Source organism: Bombina bombina, chromosome 7 (assembly GCF_027579735.1).
Source record: "Bombina bombina isolate aBomBom1 chromosome 7, aBomBom1.pri, whole genome shotgun sequence".
Taxonomy (NCBI): domain Eukaryota; kingdom Metazoa; phylum Chordata; class Amphibia; order Anura; family Bombinatoridae; genus Bombina; species Bombina bombina.
In genome coordinates this window covers 421,050,286-421,072,244 of record NC_069505.1, presented here as the reverse complement: position 1 = coordinate 421,072,244, position 21,959 = coordinate 421,050,286, and the positions used below count along the sequence as shown (strand labels likewise).

The 21,959-nt window shown below is 38.4% G+C and overlaps 1 protein-coding gene across 1 annotated transcript in view; it reads right to left on the bottom strand.

The window, feature by feature from the left end:
• RPS19BP1 (ribosomal protein S19 binding protein 1) overlaps nucleotides 1–21,701 on the bottom strand; it is a 79,018-nt gene extending 57,317 nt beyond the window's left edge. The window contains exon 1 of the mRNA XM_053721278.1: nucleotides 21,571–21,701. Coding sequence (XP_053577253.1) covers nucleotides 21,571–21,625 — 55 coding nt within the window. The 5' untranslated portion in view covers nucleotides 21,626–21,701. The remainder of the gene's footprint in view (nucleotides 1–21,570) is intronic.
• Between the last annotated feature and the right edge of the window lie 258 nt (nucleotides 21,702–21,959).

Genomic DNA, 21,959 nt, shown 5'->3' with positions numbered 1-21,959 from the left:
ACTTTAATGTTAGGTCCTAGTGTTAGTCGGAGGTGTCACATTGTTTTTTTTGGGGGGGGGGTTATTGAGCGTTAAGGGTGTGTAGGAGTGTCTCCCAATAAAACTTGACATCGAGGAATAGATCAAGTTGGTTGCGTCTGTAATATCCATACTGTTCTAGTTGTATGGTTTCTGTTACTTTTGATAGCCATTGTTGGCTAGATGGGACAGAGAGGGATTTCCAATTTTGTGCTATTAAGGCTTTCGCACTGTTTAGGCATATTGTCAACAGTGTCGATCGTATCTTGCATGGGATCCCTGGTCTTAAGTTAAACAGCGCTAGTGTGGGGGGTAATGTAAATTCGTTACCTAAGATGTTTTTTAGGTGAAGTTCTATTGACTTCCAATAAGGTGTTATCTTGTTACAATGCCACCATATATGTGCCATTGTTCCTGGTTCCCCGCATCCTCTCCAGCATGATGCTGAAGATGAGGGGTAGATTCTATGTAGTCTATGTGGTGTTAAATACCACCGTGTTAGTATTTTAAAGTTGAGTTCTATAAATCTGGTGGAGGTTGATGACTTTCGTGTGTTGTTAAAAATTTTCCTCCAGTCCTTTTCATCTAGCTCTATTTTTAGGTCTTGTTGCCAGTGAGCAGTATAAGGTGGGAGGGGGGTTAGTTCTACCTTTTCTAGCATTTTTTTTGCAAGTGATAAAGTGCCTCTGGTGGGAATTGTTGACAGGCAGCATTGTTCAAAGGGAGTGGGCGCCCTTAGTAAGTTCTCCCTAGCTTGATTATTGCATATAAAATTGTTGAGTTGGGAATATTTTAACCATGAGGAGAAAGCTCCCCCCAGCACATCTGTCAAGCTATTTCTGGGTTTAAGTGATCGTTTATCTAAAAGTGTTATTATGGGGACAGAGTCCTGTAATTCCCAAGTAGCTTTAGTGTTCCTTAGGGGTTCATACCCTCCGGAGAGTTCCATGTTCTGTGATATTGGTGTTAGGGGAGAGTGTTGTGAGGATAGTTTTGGATATTTTCGTACTAGGTAGTCCCAAGTATCAAAAATGTGTCTAAAGGTTGGGGAGGTCTGGCAAACAACAGGTCTTAAGGTTTTGGGAATCCAGCACACTGAGCCGGGTTTGGGCGCTTTTAATATTTGAGAGTCTAGGGAAATCCATGCTTTAGCTTTACTTTTGCTGTGCCAGTCAAGGATGCGTTGCAGGGTCACTGAGTGGTAATATATTTCTAACTTCGGTACCCCTAGTCCCCCCCCTCTGGTTGGTCTGTGTAATGTGGTCGCGTTTACCCGAGGCTTTTGTTTTCCCCAAATGAACATGTTGATGCTCCTTTGGAGCTGTTGGATGTAGTGCTTTGGGAGGGATATGGGTATGGTTTGAAAAATATAAATTATTCTTGGGAGAATCGTCATTTTTATGGCCTGTATTCTCCCCCACCAAGATAGGGGTTTGTCACTCCAAGTTTTTAGGGTGTGTTGGGTAGCGGTTAGTAAAGTTTTGTAGTTGGCGTCAAATAGTTGTGAAATTTTTGGGGTCAGCTGGACCCCCAAGTATTTTAGTTGGGAGTTCTTTACTTTATATGGGCATATATTCTTAATGTGTTGTAGTTCTCTTTGGGGAAGGGAGATGTTTAGGATCTCTGATTTCTGTTTATTGATTAAGAAATTGGATAGGTGGCTGAAGGTGTCAAATTCCTCCATTAGGGCTGTTAATGAGCTTGTGGGGGAAGTCAATGTGAGGAGAATGTCGTCGGCGAACATTGAGATTTTGTATTGATTTGGGCCAATATGTACTCCCTTTATGTTTGGGTTAGCTCGAATATGAGCCGCTAAAGCTTCCATGGTAAGCACAAATAGGAGTGGGGAGAGTGGGCATCCCTGTCTTGTTCCATTTGCAATTTTGAATGGGTGGGATAGTACTCCGTTTACCTTGACTTTTGCTGAAGGAGCTGAATATAGTTGGAAGATTTTACCTATTATTCCATCTCCAAATCCATAACTGTGAAGTGTACTTCGAAGGAATGGCCAGGCCACCCTATCGAAGGCCTTCTCTGCGTCTGTGGCTACTGTGATCATAGGGATTTTATGAGTGTTGGCAAAGTCTATAAGTTGGGTAGTTCTGATAGTGTTGTCTCTTGTTTCTCTGAATGGGATGAACCCAGCCTGGTCTAAGTGGATTAAGTCAGGTAGGACCGAGTTGATTCTTAGTGCTAGAATTTTTGCATAAATCTTTATATCGCTGTTTAACAATGAGATTGGTCGGTAGCTGCTGGGCTCTGTTATTGGTTTGCCCTCTTTGTGTATGACGGTGATATGTGCTTCGAGTAGTTGTGGGGATATGGGGGAATCATCCTCTAGGGAGTTAAATAAATTTGTTAAGTGGGGGGTTAGTATTTGCTTAAAATGTTTATAATAGGCGTTCGTCAGTCCATCTGGGCCAGGGCTCTTATGAGTAGGTAGGCTATTGATAGCTTTAGCTACTTCCTGCTCCGAGAAGGGGTCATCTAGGGCTGATCTAAGTGGTTCGTCTAATTTAGGTAGATTTGCTTCTTCTAGGTATTTATCTATAAGGGTCTTCTTATGGATGCTATCATCTGTGGGGATGTTGTATAGGAGACTATAATATCTGCTAAAAGTGTCTGCTATGCCTTTGCAGTCATATGTTTCTTTGTTTGTACTGTCTTGAATTTTATTTATATAGTTGGCGTAGCTTTTCCGCTTCAGTGCTTTGGCTAGTATGGGCCCTGCTCTGTTACTCTCAACAAAATAGAGTTTCTTTAGGTAGTAAGCTTTTCTATGTACTTCAGTCGCTAGTAAGTTATTCAGGTTGTGTCTTATCTTAGTAAGAGTAGTAAGGGTGTCATTCGATTCGGGGTTGTGCATGTGATTAAGTTCTGCCACTTTAAGTTGGTCCAGTAATTGTTTGTATTCTGAGTTGTATTTTTTTTTCAGAATGGCTTTCTGTTTAATAAGTTCTCCCCTAACTACCGCTTTATGTGCTTCCCAGATCGTTATTGGGTGAGATTGAGGGGGTTTGTTGAAGTGAAAGAATTCAGTAAGTGTTTTGTCTATTTTCTTTTTGATTTGAGGCTGTAGAAGTAGAGTATCGTCTAACCTCCAATTAAAATCTGTGATGGGCTTGTCAGGCCAGTCAAGGGTCAGTGATACTGACGAGTGGTCCGACCATGGGGTTGGGATGATATCTGAATCCCTAGTAAGTGTCAGCCCTAATTGGTCAATGCAAATGTAATCTAATCTGGAGTAAGATTTCTTGGGGTTCGAGTAGAAGGTGTAGGTTTTCTGTGTCGGGTGGTGGACTCTCCAGACGTCTAGAAGAGATAGGGATTTCAGGCTTTGTGTGACTGTTTTGATAGTGTGTATGGTCTGGGAGCTTTTGGTCATTGAGCAGTCTAGTCTGGGGTTGAGTGCTATATTAAAGTCTCCTGCTATAATGGTAGTTCCTTTTGCTAGTTCTAATATTTTCCCTGTGACTTTTTTGAAGAATTTCGCTTGGCCGGTGTTGGGTGCATATATGTTCGCTAGCGTAATTGGTTTGTTGAAAAGGTCTCCAACCAATATCAAGTATCTGCCTTCTGGGTCAGTGTGGGTGGTAACATTGTGGAGATGCATGGATTTATGAAATAGGATTCCCACACCGTTTATCTTTTTCTGTGTGTGCGAACAAAAGTATCCGGTTGGGAAGTTTTTAGAATGGAACTTCGGTTCCTCTTTGTGTCTAAAATGTGTTTCTTGCAAGAAGATAATTTCATTTTTAGATTTAGAAAACCAATTGAGAGCTAAAGATCTTTTTGTGGGAGAGTTTAGGCCCTTTGTGTTTTGTGTCATGATCTTGATTTGTGATGCGCTCATTAGAGTATGTGTTTGGGTTTTAGCTGTCTGCTGAGCTGTTTAGTGGTAAAGGGGTGTATGTGCTGTGATACACTCAATGGGTTCTGGTCGTCAGTAAGTGTCACTTGCCAAGCCAACTCAGACATAGCAGTTATTAGAATCAAATTTCCAGTTCCAGTATAACAAACATTAATAAACTTCATAACATATAACTTATATACAACAATTGCATATATACATATACAATACCAGGTGTTTAAGGGTATACTACCCTGTTCACAACTTTTTATGAACATGAGAGTATAGATCACTTCCTATATTGTTAAACAAGGTGTTTCAATTATTTTTAATGGCTTCGAATTTCTAAACAACATTAAAGTTAGGTGTACTCACTCACTTGCTTTACCTGCAGACATTCTGAGTCAAGTTCTTATACCTGTATCTGAGGAAAGTCTTGGAGTTGGTATATCTGTAAGGCAAGCAATTATTAAGAGTAATACAAGTTACCACAGGCAACAGTGGCTATGCATGTTCATGTAGGATCAGTTTCTGGGTTGAATTGGCTGCTGGATGGTTGTGTCCTTTTCCTGTTTATTCTGTTCCATGTCGGCCTTTGGGGTTTCGGCATGCTGGAAGAGGTTGTGGGTTTCTCAGGTGCTGGTCTTCCCAGAAGCTGTGGTGAGGGTTGTGGGATATTCAGTTTGCTACAGAACTCTTCTAGGTCGTCAGGTGATTTGTATATTGCTATGTTCGTACCTTGCAGAACTTTGATGCAAAAAGGAAAGCCCCATCTGTAGGGAATCTTCAGGTTTTGTAGATGTATGGTTAGGTATCTGGCTTCTCGCCTTCTGTTAAGGGTGATGCTGCTTAGATCTGCGTAGATTTGAATATTATCCCCTTCGTATGTGATCTGGCGTAGTTTCCTGGAGGCTTCCATGATTTTCTCTTTGTCTGTGAATGCCTGCATTTTCAAGACAATGTCTCTAGGAGGTTTGTTATCTTGCGGCTTCGGTCTCAGTGCCCTGTGGGCTCTTTCTATGGGCATGTCTGGCAATTCTTCATCTCTTAACAGAAATTTGAAAAGTCCGTGCAGATGTTGTGTAATTTGGTTGGGCACAATTTTCTCTGTTACCCCTCTCACTCTGATATTATTGCGACGGCCTCGGTTGTCCAGATCTTCTAATTGCATTTGCATTTGTTGAATTAGTGTGTCATGGGATTCAAAAGATCTGTTTTGAATGTCAGTATTATTGTAAATTTGGTCAATGTCCTCCTCGAGGTGTACGACTCTTTCTCCTAACTCTGATAGTTCTTTTTTGACCTCTCTGAGGCCATCTTTTATCATTTTACCCACTTGTGAGATTAAAGTTGCAAAGTCTGCCTTAGTAGGGAGATTGTCAATGTCTGCTCTTGTGAGGGGTTCTTCTGATAGGGTGCCTTGGGCGTTAGGTCTAGCAGCTGGTGGCATGTCATCTGAATCTTGTGATGTGGGAGATTCTGGATCCGGTGTTTCCAGCACTTTGAAAAAGTTAAGTTTAGTTGTTGCAGCTGACTGGGTTTTCGCTGGCTTGTCTGACTTAGATATCCTTTTGGATGTCATTTTTATATGTTGTTCAGGGGATGGGTGGTTTTCTCTAGGAGCAGCTCAGCGTGTTGTCTGGTGTCTGAATGTTGTGCTGCGTGCGGTGATGCAGCGTTATAGGCCCAGGCCTGCTCGCGTGTGATAATGGCGGTGCTCCGCTATAGCAAGGTGTCTAGTGCTCTACGGGCTGGTGTGCTTCTCCTCAATAAGTGCACATTTTGTAAAGTTGCTTTGCCAGGGATGGAGGGAGCAGTGGCGTAAGATTAGGCGTTGTCTAAAGTTTCTTCCCACGTGGCAATATGTTAGGCTTGAGCAGGGTGCTAATGTGCCTTTGTTCTGTAAGGCGATGTCATGGCCCTTAGGATCTAGTATGTTTCTATGAGGGGTGTTATGCCATTGTGTTTAGGCTTGTGTTGAAGTTTTCATACCTTCGGCTTTTTCCTTCGCCGGTGTCGTCATATTTTTACCGCATCTGTGCAGGCTTGTGGCGTGTCGCAGAGCTAGGCCGAAGTTGATGTGCTGTCCTCTTACTCTTACTGCGTTGCGCAGCTTTCCGTTAAATTAGCTCACTCAGGGTATGATCATTGTGCTCCGGGTGAGTTCCGGTGTAGATATCTGTTACTGAAATTCGGCTAACACCTTTGTAATGGTAAAGATGTTGCTTGGAAGCGTCCGGTATCACGGAGCTCTAGCTTTTTGCAGCCATACTGTGCGATGGCTGGCTCCGCCCCCACCTCATTTCAGAACTTTTAACACCTTTAAAAGGGACAGTATACACTCATTTTCATATAACTGCATGTAATAGCCACTACTATAAAGAATAAGATGCAGATACTGATATAAAAATCCAGTATAAAACTGTTTAAAAACTTTCTTAGAAGCTTTCAGTTTGGCTCTGTTGAAAAGGTAGCTGGAAAGCCCACTACAAGTGGGAAATAAAACCCTCCCCACTCCCCCTTCTTTTGCATATGAAAAGACCCTTTACACAAACAGGAGCAAGCTGGAGACGGTAGCTGACAGTATTCACATAAAACTTTGGGGCTTGGTTTGGAGTCTGAAAATCAGAGCAATGTTATTTAAAAATAAGCAAAACTATACATTTATTTTAAAATAAAACTTTATGGGCTATATAAATAGATCATCTACAAAACATTTATGCAAAGAAAAAATGAGTGTATAATGTCCCTTTAATGTGACCTATAAACTGTACAACTAAATTGAAAAACAAACTGAAATCTTTTAGGTGAAGGGAAATAAAAATATAATATGGTTGCATAAGTTGAAGCAAATTTTTTATTTTATTACAGCACTCAGTCTTTTTGAGCACGAGTCTATCAGCATGGCATATCTTGACTTGGCAACATTTGCCCACTCTTCTTTGCAAAAACACTGTAAATCTGTCAGATTGCGAGGGCAACTCCTGTGCACAGCCCTCTTCAGATCACCCCACAGATTTCCTATTGAATTCAGGTCTGGGCCATTCCAAAACTTTAATCTTCTTCTGGTGAAGCCATTCCTTTGTTGATTTGGATGTATGCTTTGGGTCGTTGTCATGCTGAAAGATGAAGTTCCTCTTCATGTTCAGCTTTCTAGCAGAAGCCTGAAGGTTTTGTGCCAATATTGACTGGTATTTGGAACTGTTCATAATTCTCTCTACCTTGAATAAGGCCCCTATTCCAGCTGAAGAAAAACAGACCCAAAGCATGATGCTGCCACCACCATGCTTCACTGTGGGTATGGTGTTCTTTTGGTGATGTGCAGTGTTGTTTTTGCGCCAACCATATCTTTTGGAATTATTGCCAAAAAAGTTCAACCTTGTTTTCATTAGACCATAACACCTTTTCTCACATGCTTTTCGGAGACTTCAGATGTGTTTTTGCTCAATTTAGCTGGGCTTGGATGTTTTTCTTCGTAAGAAAAGGCTTCCATCTCCTTTATTGTTGCTGTAGGCCTCTTGGTAGCCTCCCAGACCGATTTTCTTCTCGTCTTTTCATCAATTTTGGAGGGACATCCAGTTCTTGGTAATGTCACTGTTGTGCCATATTTTCTCCACTTGATGACTGTCATCACTGTGTTCCATGGTATATCTAATGCCTTGGAAATTCTTTTATACCCTTCTTGTGGCCGATACCTTTTAACAATGAGATCCCTCTGATGCTTTGGAAGCTCTCTGTGGACCATGGCTTTTGTGTAGGACGCAACTAAGAAAATGTCAATAAAGTTCAGTTGTTCTAGTAGATCTTTCCTAAGGGTTAATCAGAGGTACTGATTGGCAGGTGTGTGATGACTTATTTAACATGTTTTTGAATGAGATTGCTTCATTCTGAATACAGCTCCATCCCCAGTTATAAGACCACTTTATTTTAGGTTTTTTTGTTTACTTCCCTCCACCTTAAAGATTTCAGTTTATTTTTCAATTGAGTTGTGTAGTTTAGAGGTCACATTAAAGGTGGAAAAAGTTCTGAAATGATTTATCTTTGTCTCATTTTTTTACATCACAGAAAATGTGTGTGTGTGTAGGTTGTTCACCAAAAATGGGCCGGTGTTCTAAAGTAACATGTATACCATAGGAATGTGTATATTACGTCACTTCCGGTTAAGTGTAATCAGCTGTTGGAGGGGTGTGGCCCTCACTGCGCATGTGCAAGAGGCCGCTGACCTACAAACAGCTGTTTAATGCCATTTGTTTCACAACGGGTCAAGGAATTCTATGGACCGTAATATGAAATTAAAGCGCATGCGCACATGGCCCTACTCCTCAGTGATCCATCGTGCACCGCCGAATTAGTAAAATTATGGTTTTAATTTTGTAATAAAGGCTATATATTTTTTCTCACAGACATTTGGGCGGATTTGGAGTTCTCTATTTTTCAGCGTAGATTTAGAGGCGTTTATTTTCCTCACAGAACTGGTGGGCGTGAATTTAGAGGAGTTTATTTTTCTTCAGAAATGGGAGAAATAAACTTAGAAGTGTTTATTTTTCCTCACAGAAATACATTGATGTTCTGTCAGAAAAAGCTACAATCACCGGTATAGTGTCTACACGTCCCTTTTACTAGCACCAATTACAATACGCTGGAAAGCGGACTACAAGTCCCAGCATGCTCTTGGGCGTTGGCTGAATCGGGCCATATATTTCCTCAACCCTTACGTAGTATACATCAGCTGTTTGGAGGAGGCTGGGCCTCTTGCGCATGCGCATTGAGTGCCACACCCCTCCAGCAGCTGAGTCACGTGACCAAAAGTGACGTAGTATACACATTCCTATGCGGTATACCATTTTCTTTAGAATACCGGCATCTAAACTTACATTCTTGCTTTTCAAATAAAGATACCAAGAGAATGAAGAATATTTAATAGGAGTAAATTAGAAAGTTGATTAAAATTCCATGCTCTATCTGAATCACGAAAGAAAAAAAATTGGGTTCAGTGTCACTTTAATAGATACTTTCTTTCCATAGAGTCAACCTGGCTTTTTGCTTAATTTAGGTGATGTGCAGCCTACCCTCTTGATAAAAACCTCTGTTTTTCTAGAGTGTAACTCATATGCCTCTTCTGTGGTAAAGTTTATTTTTGTGTTCATAAACTGCCCTTTCGGTATCGCCGGCATGACATGCTTAGGATGGCATGAATTGGTTTTCAACAGTGTGTTACCTGCAGTTTCTTTCCTATAAAGTTCAACCTCTTTACTGTTCTTTAATAAATTGAATTGAGTGATTTAGTGCGCGCTAAAGGATGGTATTACTAAACACTACTCTAAAGATACAATCTCTGTATGTATCAAACACAAGTTAATCACCAACAACTAAGCCTAAGCTTCAGGATAGAGAAAGTGCGCTAGCAAGCTAAAAGTATACACACCATATACAGATTAAAGTAAAAATTTAATGAGCATATAGAATATGATACATAAATATAAAAATACTAAAAATAGGGACGTCTCCCTGTGAGGTGGTGTAATTGGGGAAAAAATCCGAATAGAAATGCAGGTTAGAGCCTATACATAAAGCGAATATTGCAGATACCAATTGATACTATTAATATAAAAAAAGGATTATGGCATAAAAATGATATAACAGTGATTCATTAAAATAAAGCTAAAAAGACAAGCACCAAGTTCTTAAGCATCAACACAGTGCAAGTGGCCGTATACAATTAAGCATCGATATTGGAACAGTGGAAAGAAAGTAACGGCTTATACCACAAATGGATACAGTTTACTGTACCGTGAGTCAAAGAGTGTTCGGAGGGTGTTACCGAGGGAAAGCAGTCCTTCGGTCAAGACTTGGACCGCGGCTACAGTAACTGCCGTTCCTGAAGACAGAAGTGTGCAAAACCTCTGCACATGTGAGTCGGCGTCTGACGTCACAGGCTTCTCATCGGCTACTCTCAGGATGTTTCTCGCTGCTCCAGCAGCGTAAAGGAAAAGCAGCTGATTGCTGTGTCCTGGTGGGAACTCTCTGTGAATGCAGACTTAGCTGCTGTAGATATATTTCTTGATCCAATGCGATAGTGGGGCACAGGTTATCCCTCACCTTGGGATATTCAAAGAAGCTGGAAACCCGGGTTTTGAGTTGCAGTACAGACTGTACTGAAATATCCCTTACTGATTCAAAATAACAGTGTCACAAATGCAAGCGACGCGTTTCGCCCTCCCTTGGGCTTTATCAAGATGCATGTGACAGGTAACAGAGCCTTTTAAATGATCCATTCAGTTTTGATTGGTTGGTTAATTCAGTTGTGAAGGTAACACCCTCCAGGTAATTAAGGTGGTATCTCTTTTGCTTTCACCTTGGAGATTGTAATTCTTTAGTCGTTTGAGGTAACACCCTCCCTGTAATTAAGGTGGTATGTGCTTAATTCATTCGTTATAGATTCTTTGTGCTTGTCTAATATAAAAAAACATTTTCATAAAAATATATCTATACAATACATTATCACTATCAGTGATATTATGACCTAAGGCCATAATGAATTTGCTGGATTTATCCCATGCAGATATAATTCTAAACCAAGAAAATATAAATATCTACCATGAGTGAACAAATGTGTTAAAAAGGGGTTTATATGGCAAGTTGATGAAACTGCATTAGTGCATAATATTAGGAAAAGGAGTGAGTGAATCAATATATAGTGGTATATTAGAAGTTACAGGGCTAAAAAATAATTACACATATAATAAAACAAATCTCAATTGGAAATAAATAATGTGCCTATATAAATAAGGTGCTACTGGGTTAATCTATTCAAATAAAAATGGAGAGAGGTCCAGTTCTGAGTGGAGTCCATTTGGGAACAAAGTGTTATATTTATAAATCAATTCAGCTTCTTGTATTAAAAGTGTTTTCTCAGTATTACCACCTCTCCAGTGTCCTTTAACCTTTTTAATCCCCCAAAATTTAAGTGCTTTAGTGTCCCTGTGGTGTTTGTCTTTAAAAAGTGTTTATATAGTGAGGTGTCATCCCTACCCTTTTCTATACATAATAAGTACTCCCTAATCCTATCCTTTAGGGATCTAGTGGTTTCACCAAAATAAAAAAGATTACACGAGCATTTTAGAGCATAGATAATGTTTTTATGGTTGCACCTAATTAAATCTTTAATTTGAAAATTAGTATCTGCACTGTTAATTTGTAAGGCCTTTAGTTTGGAACTGTGTTTACAGGCCTTACAGGTATAGCAAGGAAAAAAGCCCATTGGTATTTTACCCTCTAGATCTTTTTGGATTGAATTTTTATTCTTTTTCAGTTCACTGGGAGCTAGCTGCATTTTAAAATTGTTCGCTCTTCTAAAAATAAAGGTTGGTTTATCTGCCAAATGTTTCCCAATTATATTATCCTCCTTTAAAAGGGGCCAGTGTTTCTTTATTATCTTTTTGATTATATTATAATCTGCACTGTAATCCATAACGAGAGGAACATTAGTTCATTCTCTTCTCTTTTTTTAGTTTTATAGTCTAACAGTCCATTTCTGTTGGTTAGACGTGCTTTAGAGATTGCATTTTCAATTTTAGATTTCTCATATCCCCTTTCCTCAAATTTTTTTGCTATTAAAGTGACTTGATTCTCAAAATCTTCTATTCTTGAGCAATATCTTTTAATACGTAATGTTTGTCCATAGGGGATATTATCCTTCCAAGTTTGCAGATGGCAACTTTCTGCATGAATTAGATTACAATCGACTGGTTTGAAGTGGGTTTTAGTTTCTAATTTATCTTTAATTGCCATAATTTCCAAATCGAGGAAATTGACCTTAGTGTAACTATGATGACTTATAAATTTAAGGCCATAGTTATTAGAATTCATCCGCTCAAACAGTTTAACAAGTTCATTCTCGGGACCTTTCCATATTAAAAACAAATCATCTATATAGCGCTTATAGAGCACGAGGTTCACACCGAGAGGGTCATTGTTGAAGAATTCTTCTTCCCAAAATCCCATAAATAAATTGGCATAACTCGGTGCGAACCTCGTGCCCATGGCTGTACCCTCTATCTGTCTGTAGAACTTACTATCAAAAGAGAAAAAAATATGTTCTAATATATATTGAATGCTTTTTAATATAAAGTCACTTTGTTTGATTTCCATGTTGGTGTCTTTATCTAAAAAATTTTTTACAGCTGCTATTCCCTGTTGGTGATTGATCACAGTGTACAGTGATGATACATCGCATGTTGCGATTATCATTCCATCCTCCCATTTTATGGAATTTAAAATATTTAATAATTGAGTCTTTCAAATGTGAGTTTAAATTAATTACATAAGGTTGCAGAAATCGATCTATATATTGAGATAGGTTGGCGGAGATAGAGTTGATCCCATAGATAATGGGCCTCCCTGGTGGATTTATGAGGCATTTGTGCACTTTCGGGAGGAAATAAAAGATGGGGATTTTGGAATGTTTAGGTGTTAAATAATTGAATTCACGTTCATTAAGTAGTCCTTCAGATTTTCCTTCTATAAGAATTTTGTTTAATATTTTACTGAATTTATCTGTAGGATTCAATGGTAGTACTTCATATGTTTTCTTATCATTTAACAATCTATAGGCCTCAACCATATATTTTTCTGTATCCATTATTACAACCCCCCCCACCCTTATCCGCCGGCTTTATGGTCACCTCTAGGTCTTTCTGCATTTTTGTTAGTACCTCTCTTTCTTTCTTATTGATATTTTGCTTCCTAATATGAGGTAGCTCACATTTCTTGATATCGTTTAAAACTATTTTCTCAAAGGTATCAAGATAGTTACCCTTTGAGGAAGCTGGGTAAAACCGCGATTTGGGTTTTAAATCTGTGTGTTTGAATTTATCAACTACTTTGTTAGGAATGGTACTTTGTTTCTCTAGTGGGCCTTTCATAAAAAAACGTTTCAAAGTTAGATTTCTGACGAACTTCTTGATATGTATGTGAGTGTTAAACTTACTCATCCTAGTGGTAGGTGCATAGGAGAGGCCTAAATTAAGTAATTTCTCCTGTTCTTTTGTCAGATTTGCTTTACTTAAATTGAAAATCCCACTTTTCTTATTACTGTTATCTATCTCAATCTTTTTGGGTCGTTTAGACCTTCCTCCCCCTCTTCTTCCTCTAAATGTCTTTTTCTTCTCTGCATCTGTTCTGCTTCTTTTTTTTGTAAGTTTTTTGAGGAGCCCTCTCTTAGAGGGCTGTGGCCTAAAAAAGGCGATTTAACATCTGATCTAATTTTGTCTGTGTTTGTCAAATCTTCTCTTAGAGGGAGAAACCTATTTTGTGTGGGAGTTATAAATTCCCTATTGTTTTGTCTCATGTCTCTCGGTTTGTAGACATTTCTATGTCTGGGATATTCCCAATCGTTCTGATCGTGGTTATGATTACTTCTCTGATAATCATAATCATGATTAAAATTACTATGATAGCCATAATTATTAGTCCGATATCCGTTATTATGGTTTTGATATTCAAAACGGTTTTGATATCCTTGATTGCGTTGTCGGTAGTGTTCTGAATTCCAATGATTTGGATTTCTATAGTTGTGATAATTACGTCTATAATAATTATTATTCTCCTGATTATGGTTGTAATTAGAATGGTTAGTGTTATAACTAGCGTGTTGAGAATAATGTTGTTGATTATAATTTCTGGAAGGATTTTCTTTTTTGTTATTTCTATTTTGAGGTTTTTTAGATTCTTGCTGATATATCTCTCTATGTGTTTCTGTAGTTTTAACAGTATTGTCCTTAATATCCCTTTCCAATTTGCCCCATTTTGATCTTAGTAGATCTTTACTTAAATTATCTAATTTATTAATTATTACTTATAATAATAATTAATAAATTAGATAATTTAAGTAAAGATCTACTAAGATCAAAATGGGGCAAATTGGAAAGGGATATTAAGGACAATACTGTTAAAACTACAGAAACACATAGAGAGATATATCAGCAAGAATCTAAAAAACCTCAAAATAGAAATAACAAAAAAGAAAATCCTTCCAGAAATTATAATCAACAACATTATTCTCAACACGCTAGTTATAACACTAACCATTCTAATTACAACCATAATCAGGAGAATAATAATTATTATAGACGTAATTATCACAACTATAGGAATCCAAATCATTGGAATTCAGAACACTACCGACAACGCAATCAAGGATATCAAAACCGTTTTGAATATCAAAACCATAATAACGGATATCGGACTAATAATTATGGCTATCATAGTAATTTTAATTTTCAAAAGAGCTTTATTTTGATAAACAAAACATACACGGCATAAGTTAAATGTGCACATAGTACATCGAAGCTGATACAATATAAAGCTTAATCACAATAGTCTATTGTACAAACTGTTTAACGGTGTAAGGCATGCTTATGATCAGTCAAATCAACACTTGAAGACACCTGTTAATTGCAGTGTATGCCTTAATTGTTCCCAATTTTCTCAATATGCAGACCACTCTTGGGTCTATGACAGATATATATATGGTCAAAATTGGGAATATATAGCGGTGAGGGGGAGAACTAGGGGTAAGGAAAACAATCAAATTGGATAAAACATTCTTAGAATAGGGAACGTATCCCAATTTTCTAATTATATAGACCCCCCTTGGGCCTGTGATAGATATACATATGAACAGTATTGGGAATATATGGAAGTGAGGGGGGAGGGCAAGGGGCAAGGGAAACAAACAATTTTAGCAAAACAATCTTGGTATGATACTTTGATCCCAATTTTCTAGCTATATAGACCTCTATTAGGCCTATGACTGATATACTATTAATCAATATTGGGAATATATAGAGGTGAGGGAGGGAGTTATAGGCAAGGGAGACAAACAATTTAAATATGACAGTTTTAGTATAGTAAGGAACATTGTACATGCTTGCTCAGACAATATTGGGCTTATAAACATGAAAACTGAATCAAATATAAGCAAGAGAAGAAGCCTATTATAAAATAAGTGCGATTTATGTGGAATATAAGAGATGGTAGCAGTGAGTCAATTTTTCTACTATGCAACTCTGCAATGCTTTGAGCAAGAATGATCTTAAGTTCGCCTAACTTAGGGATAAACTTCCAACAGTTCAACTAATCACATTATGAAATGGAACATAAATAAAAAGTGGTTGATTAACTTAGAGATATATCTCAACAAATTAACATCTCACAGTATGAAATTAGGCACTACCATTGCTAGGTTACCGGAGTCCGTTTTACGTAGCATTAGATGAAGGCTATTGTCGTCCCTGGGGTCAAAGTCAGCTGCGCACTGTCAGAGAGTTGCCTCTGCAAGTTACCCCACTCCTCTCTTCGAGGTATGATCGCCGCCGTGTGAACAGAGGCTGTGATGCATAGAGCTGACCTGAGACTTGCTTGATATAACGCTGGTTCTATGGAGATCATCCCTGCTGTGGTAATAAGTGAGATGCTTGACCAGCTTTGGTCGCTGCACGTTCGGGTGGGCCCCCCCAAACGTCTGTGCTAGTACAACATGTACCGATGTCTTCTTTTTCCTCAGTGTTTCAGTCCAGGTATTACCCAGTGCACGGCTCCTTATCTTCATCTTTGTGGGTTGGGCCATTAGTGCCAGTGCTGCCGACTCCGTTGTTTGCTGTCTGCCAAGAGAAAAAAGAGCTCTTGTGGTCCCGGGTGTAGATCCGCTGCATAAGCACCCCTCTGCGTATCAGAGGCTAGTAGATCACTCCTCAGATTATGCAGATCCCCCACTTTGTGATTAGCGTTGTCAGGTCCGGATTTCTGGTCCGCCGTTCTTTCCTGTGAGTCCTTAGAATATGCTGAAGCTTCATGTTCAGGGCTTAAGCACTTTAGCAAGTGATCGTACGGTGCTCTCTCCAGAAGTCTGTGCATTGAAAGTTCAAGTTGCGCAAACAGTTCCTCATGTCGCATCATACATCTCCCTTCCGCCATGTTTATGTCACTCCGCTGAATAAAGATGCCTCTCCTTCACTACAGGGGTTTTAGAGCTTTTTAGTTATATAGAGCGATAATGTAGCTTGATGATTGTTTAAGGATGGGTTTTGAAGAGGTTCAGTAAGCCAGTTTACCTAGCAGCACTGATAACCCGGCTCTTCCCGGGGGGAGGTGGATGCTTAGTAATAGGCCGCCGCCTTAGGCCTTTATATTCCAAACTGGGTCTCCAGCGTCATATGCACAGCTAAGAAAGTTAATATGGGTCACAATTAGCAGTATTGTGAGTCCTTTATGTAGTCTATGTTTAGTCTTGCCGGCGGATTGTTAAGGCTTCTGCTTGGAGCTCTCAGGATGTGCGTCCTACCATGAACGCTGCTTGGACACGCCCCCTATCATAGTAATTTTAATCATGATTATGATTATCAGAGAAGTAACCATGATCAGAACGATTGGGAATATCCCAGACATAGAAATGTCTACAAACCGAGAGGCATGAGACAAAACAATAGGGAATTTGTAACTCCCACACAAAATAGGTTTCTCCCTCTAAGAGAAGATTTGACAAACAGACAAAATTAGATCAGATGTTAAATCTCCTTTTTTAGGCCACAGCCCTCTAAGAGAGGGCTCCTCAAAAAACGAAGCAGAATAGATGCAGAGAAGAAAAAGAAATTTAGAGGAAGAAGAGGGGGAGGAAGGTCTAAACGACCCAAAAATATTGAGATAGATAACAGTAATAAGAAAAGTGGGATTTTCAATTTAAGTAAAGCAAATCTGACAAAAGAACAGGAGAAATTACTTAATTTAGGCCTCTCCTATGCACCTACCACTAGGATGAGTAAGTTTAACACTCACATACATATCAAGAAGTTCGTCAGAAATCTAACTTTGAAACGTTTTTTTATGAAAGGCCCACTAGAGAAACAAAGTACCATTCCTAACAAAGTAGTTGATAAATTCAAACACACAGATTTAAAACCCAAATCGCGGTTTTACCCAGCTTCCTCAAAGGGTAACTATCTTGATACCTTTGAGAAAATAGTTTTAAACGATATCAAGAAATGTGAGCTACCTCATATTAGGAAGCAAAATATCAATAAGAAAGAAAGAGAGGTACTAACAAAAATGCAGAAAGACCTAGAGGTGACCATAAAGCCGGCGGATAAGGGTGGGGGGGTTGTAATAATGGATACAGAAAAAATATATGGTTGAGGCCTATAGATTGTTAAATGATAAGAAAACATATGAAGTACTACCATTGAATCCTACAGATAATTCAGTAAAATATTAAACAAAATTCTTATAGAAGGAAAATCTGAAGGACTACTTAATGAACGTGAATTCAATTATTTAACACCTAAACATTCCAAAATCCCCATCTTTTATTTCCTCCCGAAAGTGCACAAATGCCTCATAAATCCACCAGGGAGGCCCATTATCTATGGGATCAACTCGATCTCCGCCAACCTCTCTCAATATATAGATCGATTTCTGCAACCTTATGTAATTAATTTAAACTCACATTTGAAAGACTCAATTATTAAATATTTTAAATTCCATAAAATGGGAGGATGGAATGATAATCGCAACATGCGATGTATCATCACTGTACACTGTGATCAATCACCAACAGGGAATAGCAGCTGTAAAAAATTTTTTAGATAAAGACACCAACATGGAAATCAAACAAAGTGACTTTATATTAAAAAGCATTCAATATATATTAGAACATATTTTTTTCTCTTTTGATAGTAAGTTCTACAGACAGATAGAGGGTACAGCCATGGGCACGAGGTTCGCACCGAGTTATGCCAATTTATTTATGGGATTTTGGGAAGAAGAATTCTTCAACAATGACCCTCTCGGTGTGACCTCGTGCTCTATAAGCGCTATATAGATGATTTGTTTTTAATATGGAAAGGTCCCGAGAATGAACTTGTTAAACTGTTTGAGCGGATGAATTCTAATAACTATGGCCTTAAATTTATAAGTCATCATAGTTACACTAAGGTCAATTTCCTCGATTTGGAAATTATGGCAATTAAAGATAAATTAGAAACTAAAACCCACTTCAAACCAGTCGATTGTAATCTAATTCATGCAGAAAGTTGCCATCTGCAAACTTGGAAGGATAATATCCCCTATGGACAAACATTACGTATTAAAAGAAATTGCTCAAGAATAGAAGATTTTGAGAATCAAGTCACTTTAATAGCAAAAAAATTTGAGGAAAGGGGATATGAGAAATCTAAAATTGAAAATGCAATCTCTAAAGCACGTCTAACCAACAGAAATGAACTGTTAGAATATAAAACTAAAAAAAAGGGAAGAGAATGATCTAATTAATGTTCCTCTCGTTATGGATTACAGTGCAGATTATAATATAATCAAAAAGATAAAGAAACACTGGCCCCTTTTAAAGGAGGATAATATAATTGGGAAACATTTGGCAGATAAACCAACCTTTATTTTTAGAAGAGCGAACAATTTTAAAATGCAGCTAGCTCCCAGTGAACTGAAAAAGAATAAAAATTCAATCCAAAAAGATCTAGAGGGTAAAATACCAATGGGCTTTTTTCCTTGCTATACCTGTAAGGCCTGTAAACACAGTTCCAAACTAAAGGCCTTACAAATTAACAGTTCAGATACTAATTTTCAAATTAAAGATTTAATTAGGTGCAACCATAAAAACATTATCTATGCTCTAAAATGCTTGTGTAATCTTTTATTTTGGTGAAACCACTAGATCCCTAAAGGATAGGATTAGGGAGCACTTATTATGTATAGAAAAGGGTAGGGATGACACCTCACTATATAAACACTTTTTAAAGACAAACACCACAGGGACACTAAAGCACTTAAATTTTGGGGGATTAAAAAGGTTAAAGGACACTGGAGAGGTGGTAATACTGAGAAAACACTTAATACAAGAGGCTGAATTGATTTATAAATATAACACTTTGTTCCCAAATGGACTCCACTCAGAACTGGACCTCTCTCCATTTTTATTTGAATAGATTAACCCAGTAGCACCTTATTTATATAGGCACATTATTTATTTCCAATTGAGATTTGTTTTATTATATGTGTAATTATTTTTTAGCCCTGTAACTTCTAATATACCACTATATATTGATTCACTCACTCCTTTTCCTAATATTATGCACTAATGCAGTTTCATCAACTCGCCATATAAACCCCTTTTTAACACATTTGTTCACTCATGGTAGATATTTATATTTTCTTGGTTTAGAATTATATCTGCAAGGGATCAATCCAGCAAATTCATTATGGCCCTAGGTCATAATATCACTGATAGCGATAATGTATTGTATAGATATATTTTTATGAAAATGTTTTTTTATATTAGACAAGCACAAAGAATCTATAACGAATGAATTAAGCACATACCACCTTAATTACAGGGAGGGTGTTACCTCAAACGACTAAAGAATTACAATCTCCAAGGTGAAAGCAAAAGAGAGATACCACCTTAATTACCTGGAGGGTGTTACCTTCACAACTGAATTAACCAACCAATCAAAACTGAATGGATCATTTAAAAGGCTCTCAGTTACCTGTCACATGCATCTTGATAAAGCCCAAGGGAGGGCGAAACGCGTCGCTTGCATTTGTGACACTTATTTTGAATCAGTAAGGGATATTTCAGTACAGTCTGTACTGCAACTCAAAACCCGGGTTTCCAGCTTCTTTGAATATCCCAAGGTGAGGGATAACCTGTGCCCCACTATCGCATTGGATCAAGAAATACATCTACAGCAGCTAAGTCTGCATTCACAGAGAGTTCCCACCAGGACACAGCAATCAGCTGCTTTTCCTTTACGCTGCTGGAGCAGCGAGAAACATCCTGAGAGTAGCCGATGAGAAGCCTGTGACGTCAGACGCCGACTCACATGTGCAGAGGTTTTGCACACTTCTGTCTTCAGGAACGGCAGTTACTGTAGCCGCGGTCCAAGTCTTGACCGAAGGACTGCTTTCCCTCAGTAACACCCTCCGAACACTCTGACTCACGGTACAGTAAACTGTATCCATTTGTGGTATAAGCCGTTACTTTCTTTCCACTGTTCCAATATCGATGCTTAATTGTATACGGCCACTTGCACTGTGTTGATGCTTAAGAACTTGGTGCTTGTCTTTTTAGCTTTATTTTAATGAATCACTGTTATATCATTTTTATGCCATAATCCTTTTTTTTATATTAATAGTATCAATTGGTATCTGCAATATTCGCTTTATGTATAGGCTCTAACCTGCATTTCTATTCGGATTTTTTCCCCAATTACACCACCTCACAGGGAGACGTCCCTATTTTTAGTATTTTTATATTTATGTATCATATTCTATATGCTCATTAAATTTTTACTTTAATCTGTATATGGTGTGTATACTTTTAGCTTGCTAGCGCATTTTCTCTATCCTGAAGCTTAGGCTTCGTTGTTGGTGATTAACTTCTGTTCTTTAATAAGTTAGGCTTCAACATTACATCTAAGCATCACATACCATTTTGCTGAACTCCATAGTGAATTTAAGATTTAATTAATTAGTTGATAGATAAGAAAAGAAATTAGGTATCAGAATATCATCCCCTTCAAAAGACTAATAACAAATTATCAATGTAACGACCGTAATATTTAAAGTGGATGTAAAGTCAATGCTATCACACATTCTCAAATGGTTTATCAATAAAAATTAACTTAAGTTTAATGCATCGTTTTTTTAAAAAGTACAATTATATCGATCTATATACTTATTTAATCTGAATCGTCTTGCTCGTTTCCTCCGCCTGCCATTTTGGACCGCGTTTATAACGTTGAACAGAACTCTATTGCCTGTCATGGAGAATTGACGTATGTAAAGCAAAATACTTCCATTAGCAAAAATGCTTACAGTAAACATTATTACGGTTTCAGTGGCATACGCACATATGCTACTTGTGAATACAGGATTAGGATACAAACAATGTCTGTTCAGAGAGCTGGGGGTAGTCTCTTTCACATTGTGAAGACTTAATTTGTGTCATACAGCCCACTTCTGAAACTCTGAGAAGGAGCAATGGTTTTATACGGGTGCACAGGGCACTCAAAGCATATGTGCGTATTCAGCTTAAAACCAATAATAACCTAATGGAAGTATATTGCAAAAAGCTTCTATTTAAAATCCAAATGCACATTTCATTTTTATTCGTCCTTTCCCTTTAAACATTGCAATGGGATAAAACACATGGCTAAAGTCATCTCCAAAAGTAGCAATGCACTAGTGGGAGCTAGCTGGGCACATCAGGTGAACCAGTGACAAGAGTCATGTGTGTATAACCACCAATCATCAGATAGCTCCCAGTTGCGCATTGCTGCTCCTGAGCCTACCTAAGAATGTTTTTCAACAAAGGACACCAAATCAACATTGTAGATTTGAGAAGTACATTGAATTACTTTCGGCTTTAAAGTCCTTATATTCCTAGAACTGCAGGGGCCTGTCCTATATTGCTTCTGTGCGAAACATAAGGGTAATGGCATAGAGTACTTCAGTTGTCATCAGAAGCGCTATTAAACAGTTTGTGCACACAAAGATCAGTAATAAAACTAGCTTTAGTAAAATCATGTGTACTGCGGAAAATCAGTTTAAACCAATTCCCGTTTGTTCCTACAAATCAGTCACTTCCAGTAACCGCACCAGGCCAATCAGCCCCTATAAGGGCCCCTCACCTGTCGGCTCCGGGGCCAGCAGCTCTAGACCCTTCCTGAGCAAAGAGGCCGACATCACGGTACCCACGTGTCCACCGCAGCCTAAACAGGAAAACAACTTCCAGCGTCACATGGTGCACCTCCTCACAGACCACGCCTTCTAGGAATGGTCATCAGGAGACACCGGCGGCCATATTATTTATGGGCGTAATCCTTATTCGATGGGCAAAAGTTAGTAGGCAGCTGTATCATCCTGTTACTAGAGCAGGTTAACGACACTGTGTGTATTAACCCCATGTCTACCACAGATGCAGCACACGGCTCTTACAAGCAATGGGTTAATAAATATTAATATCTCATTTTAGAAATAAAGGAAATGATCCTATATATAATGTATTTACTGGCTGTAT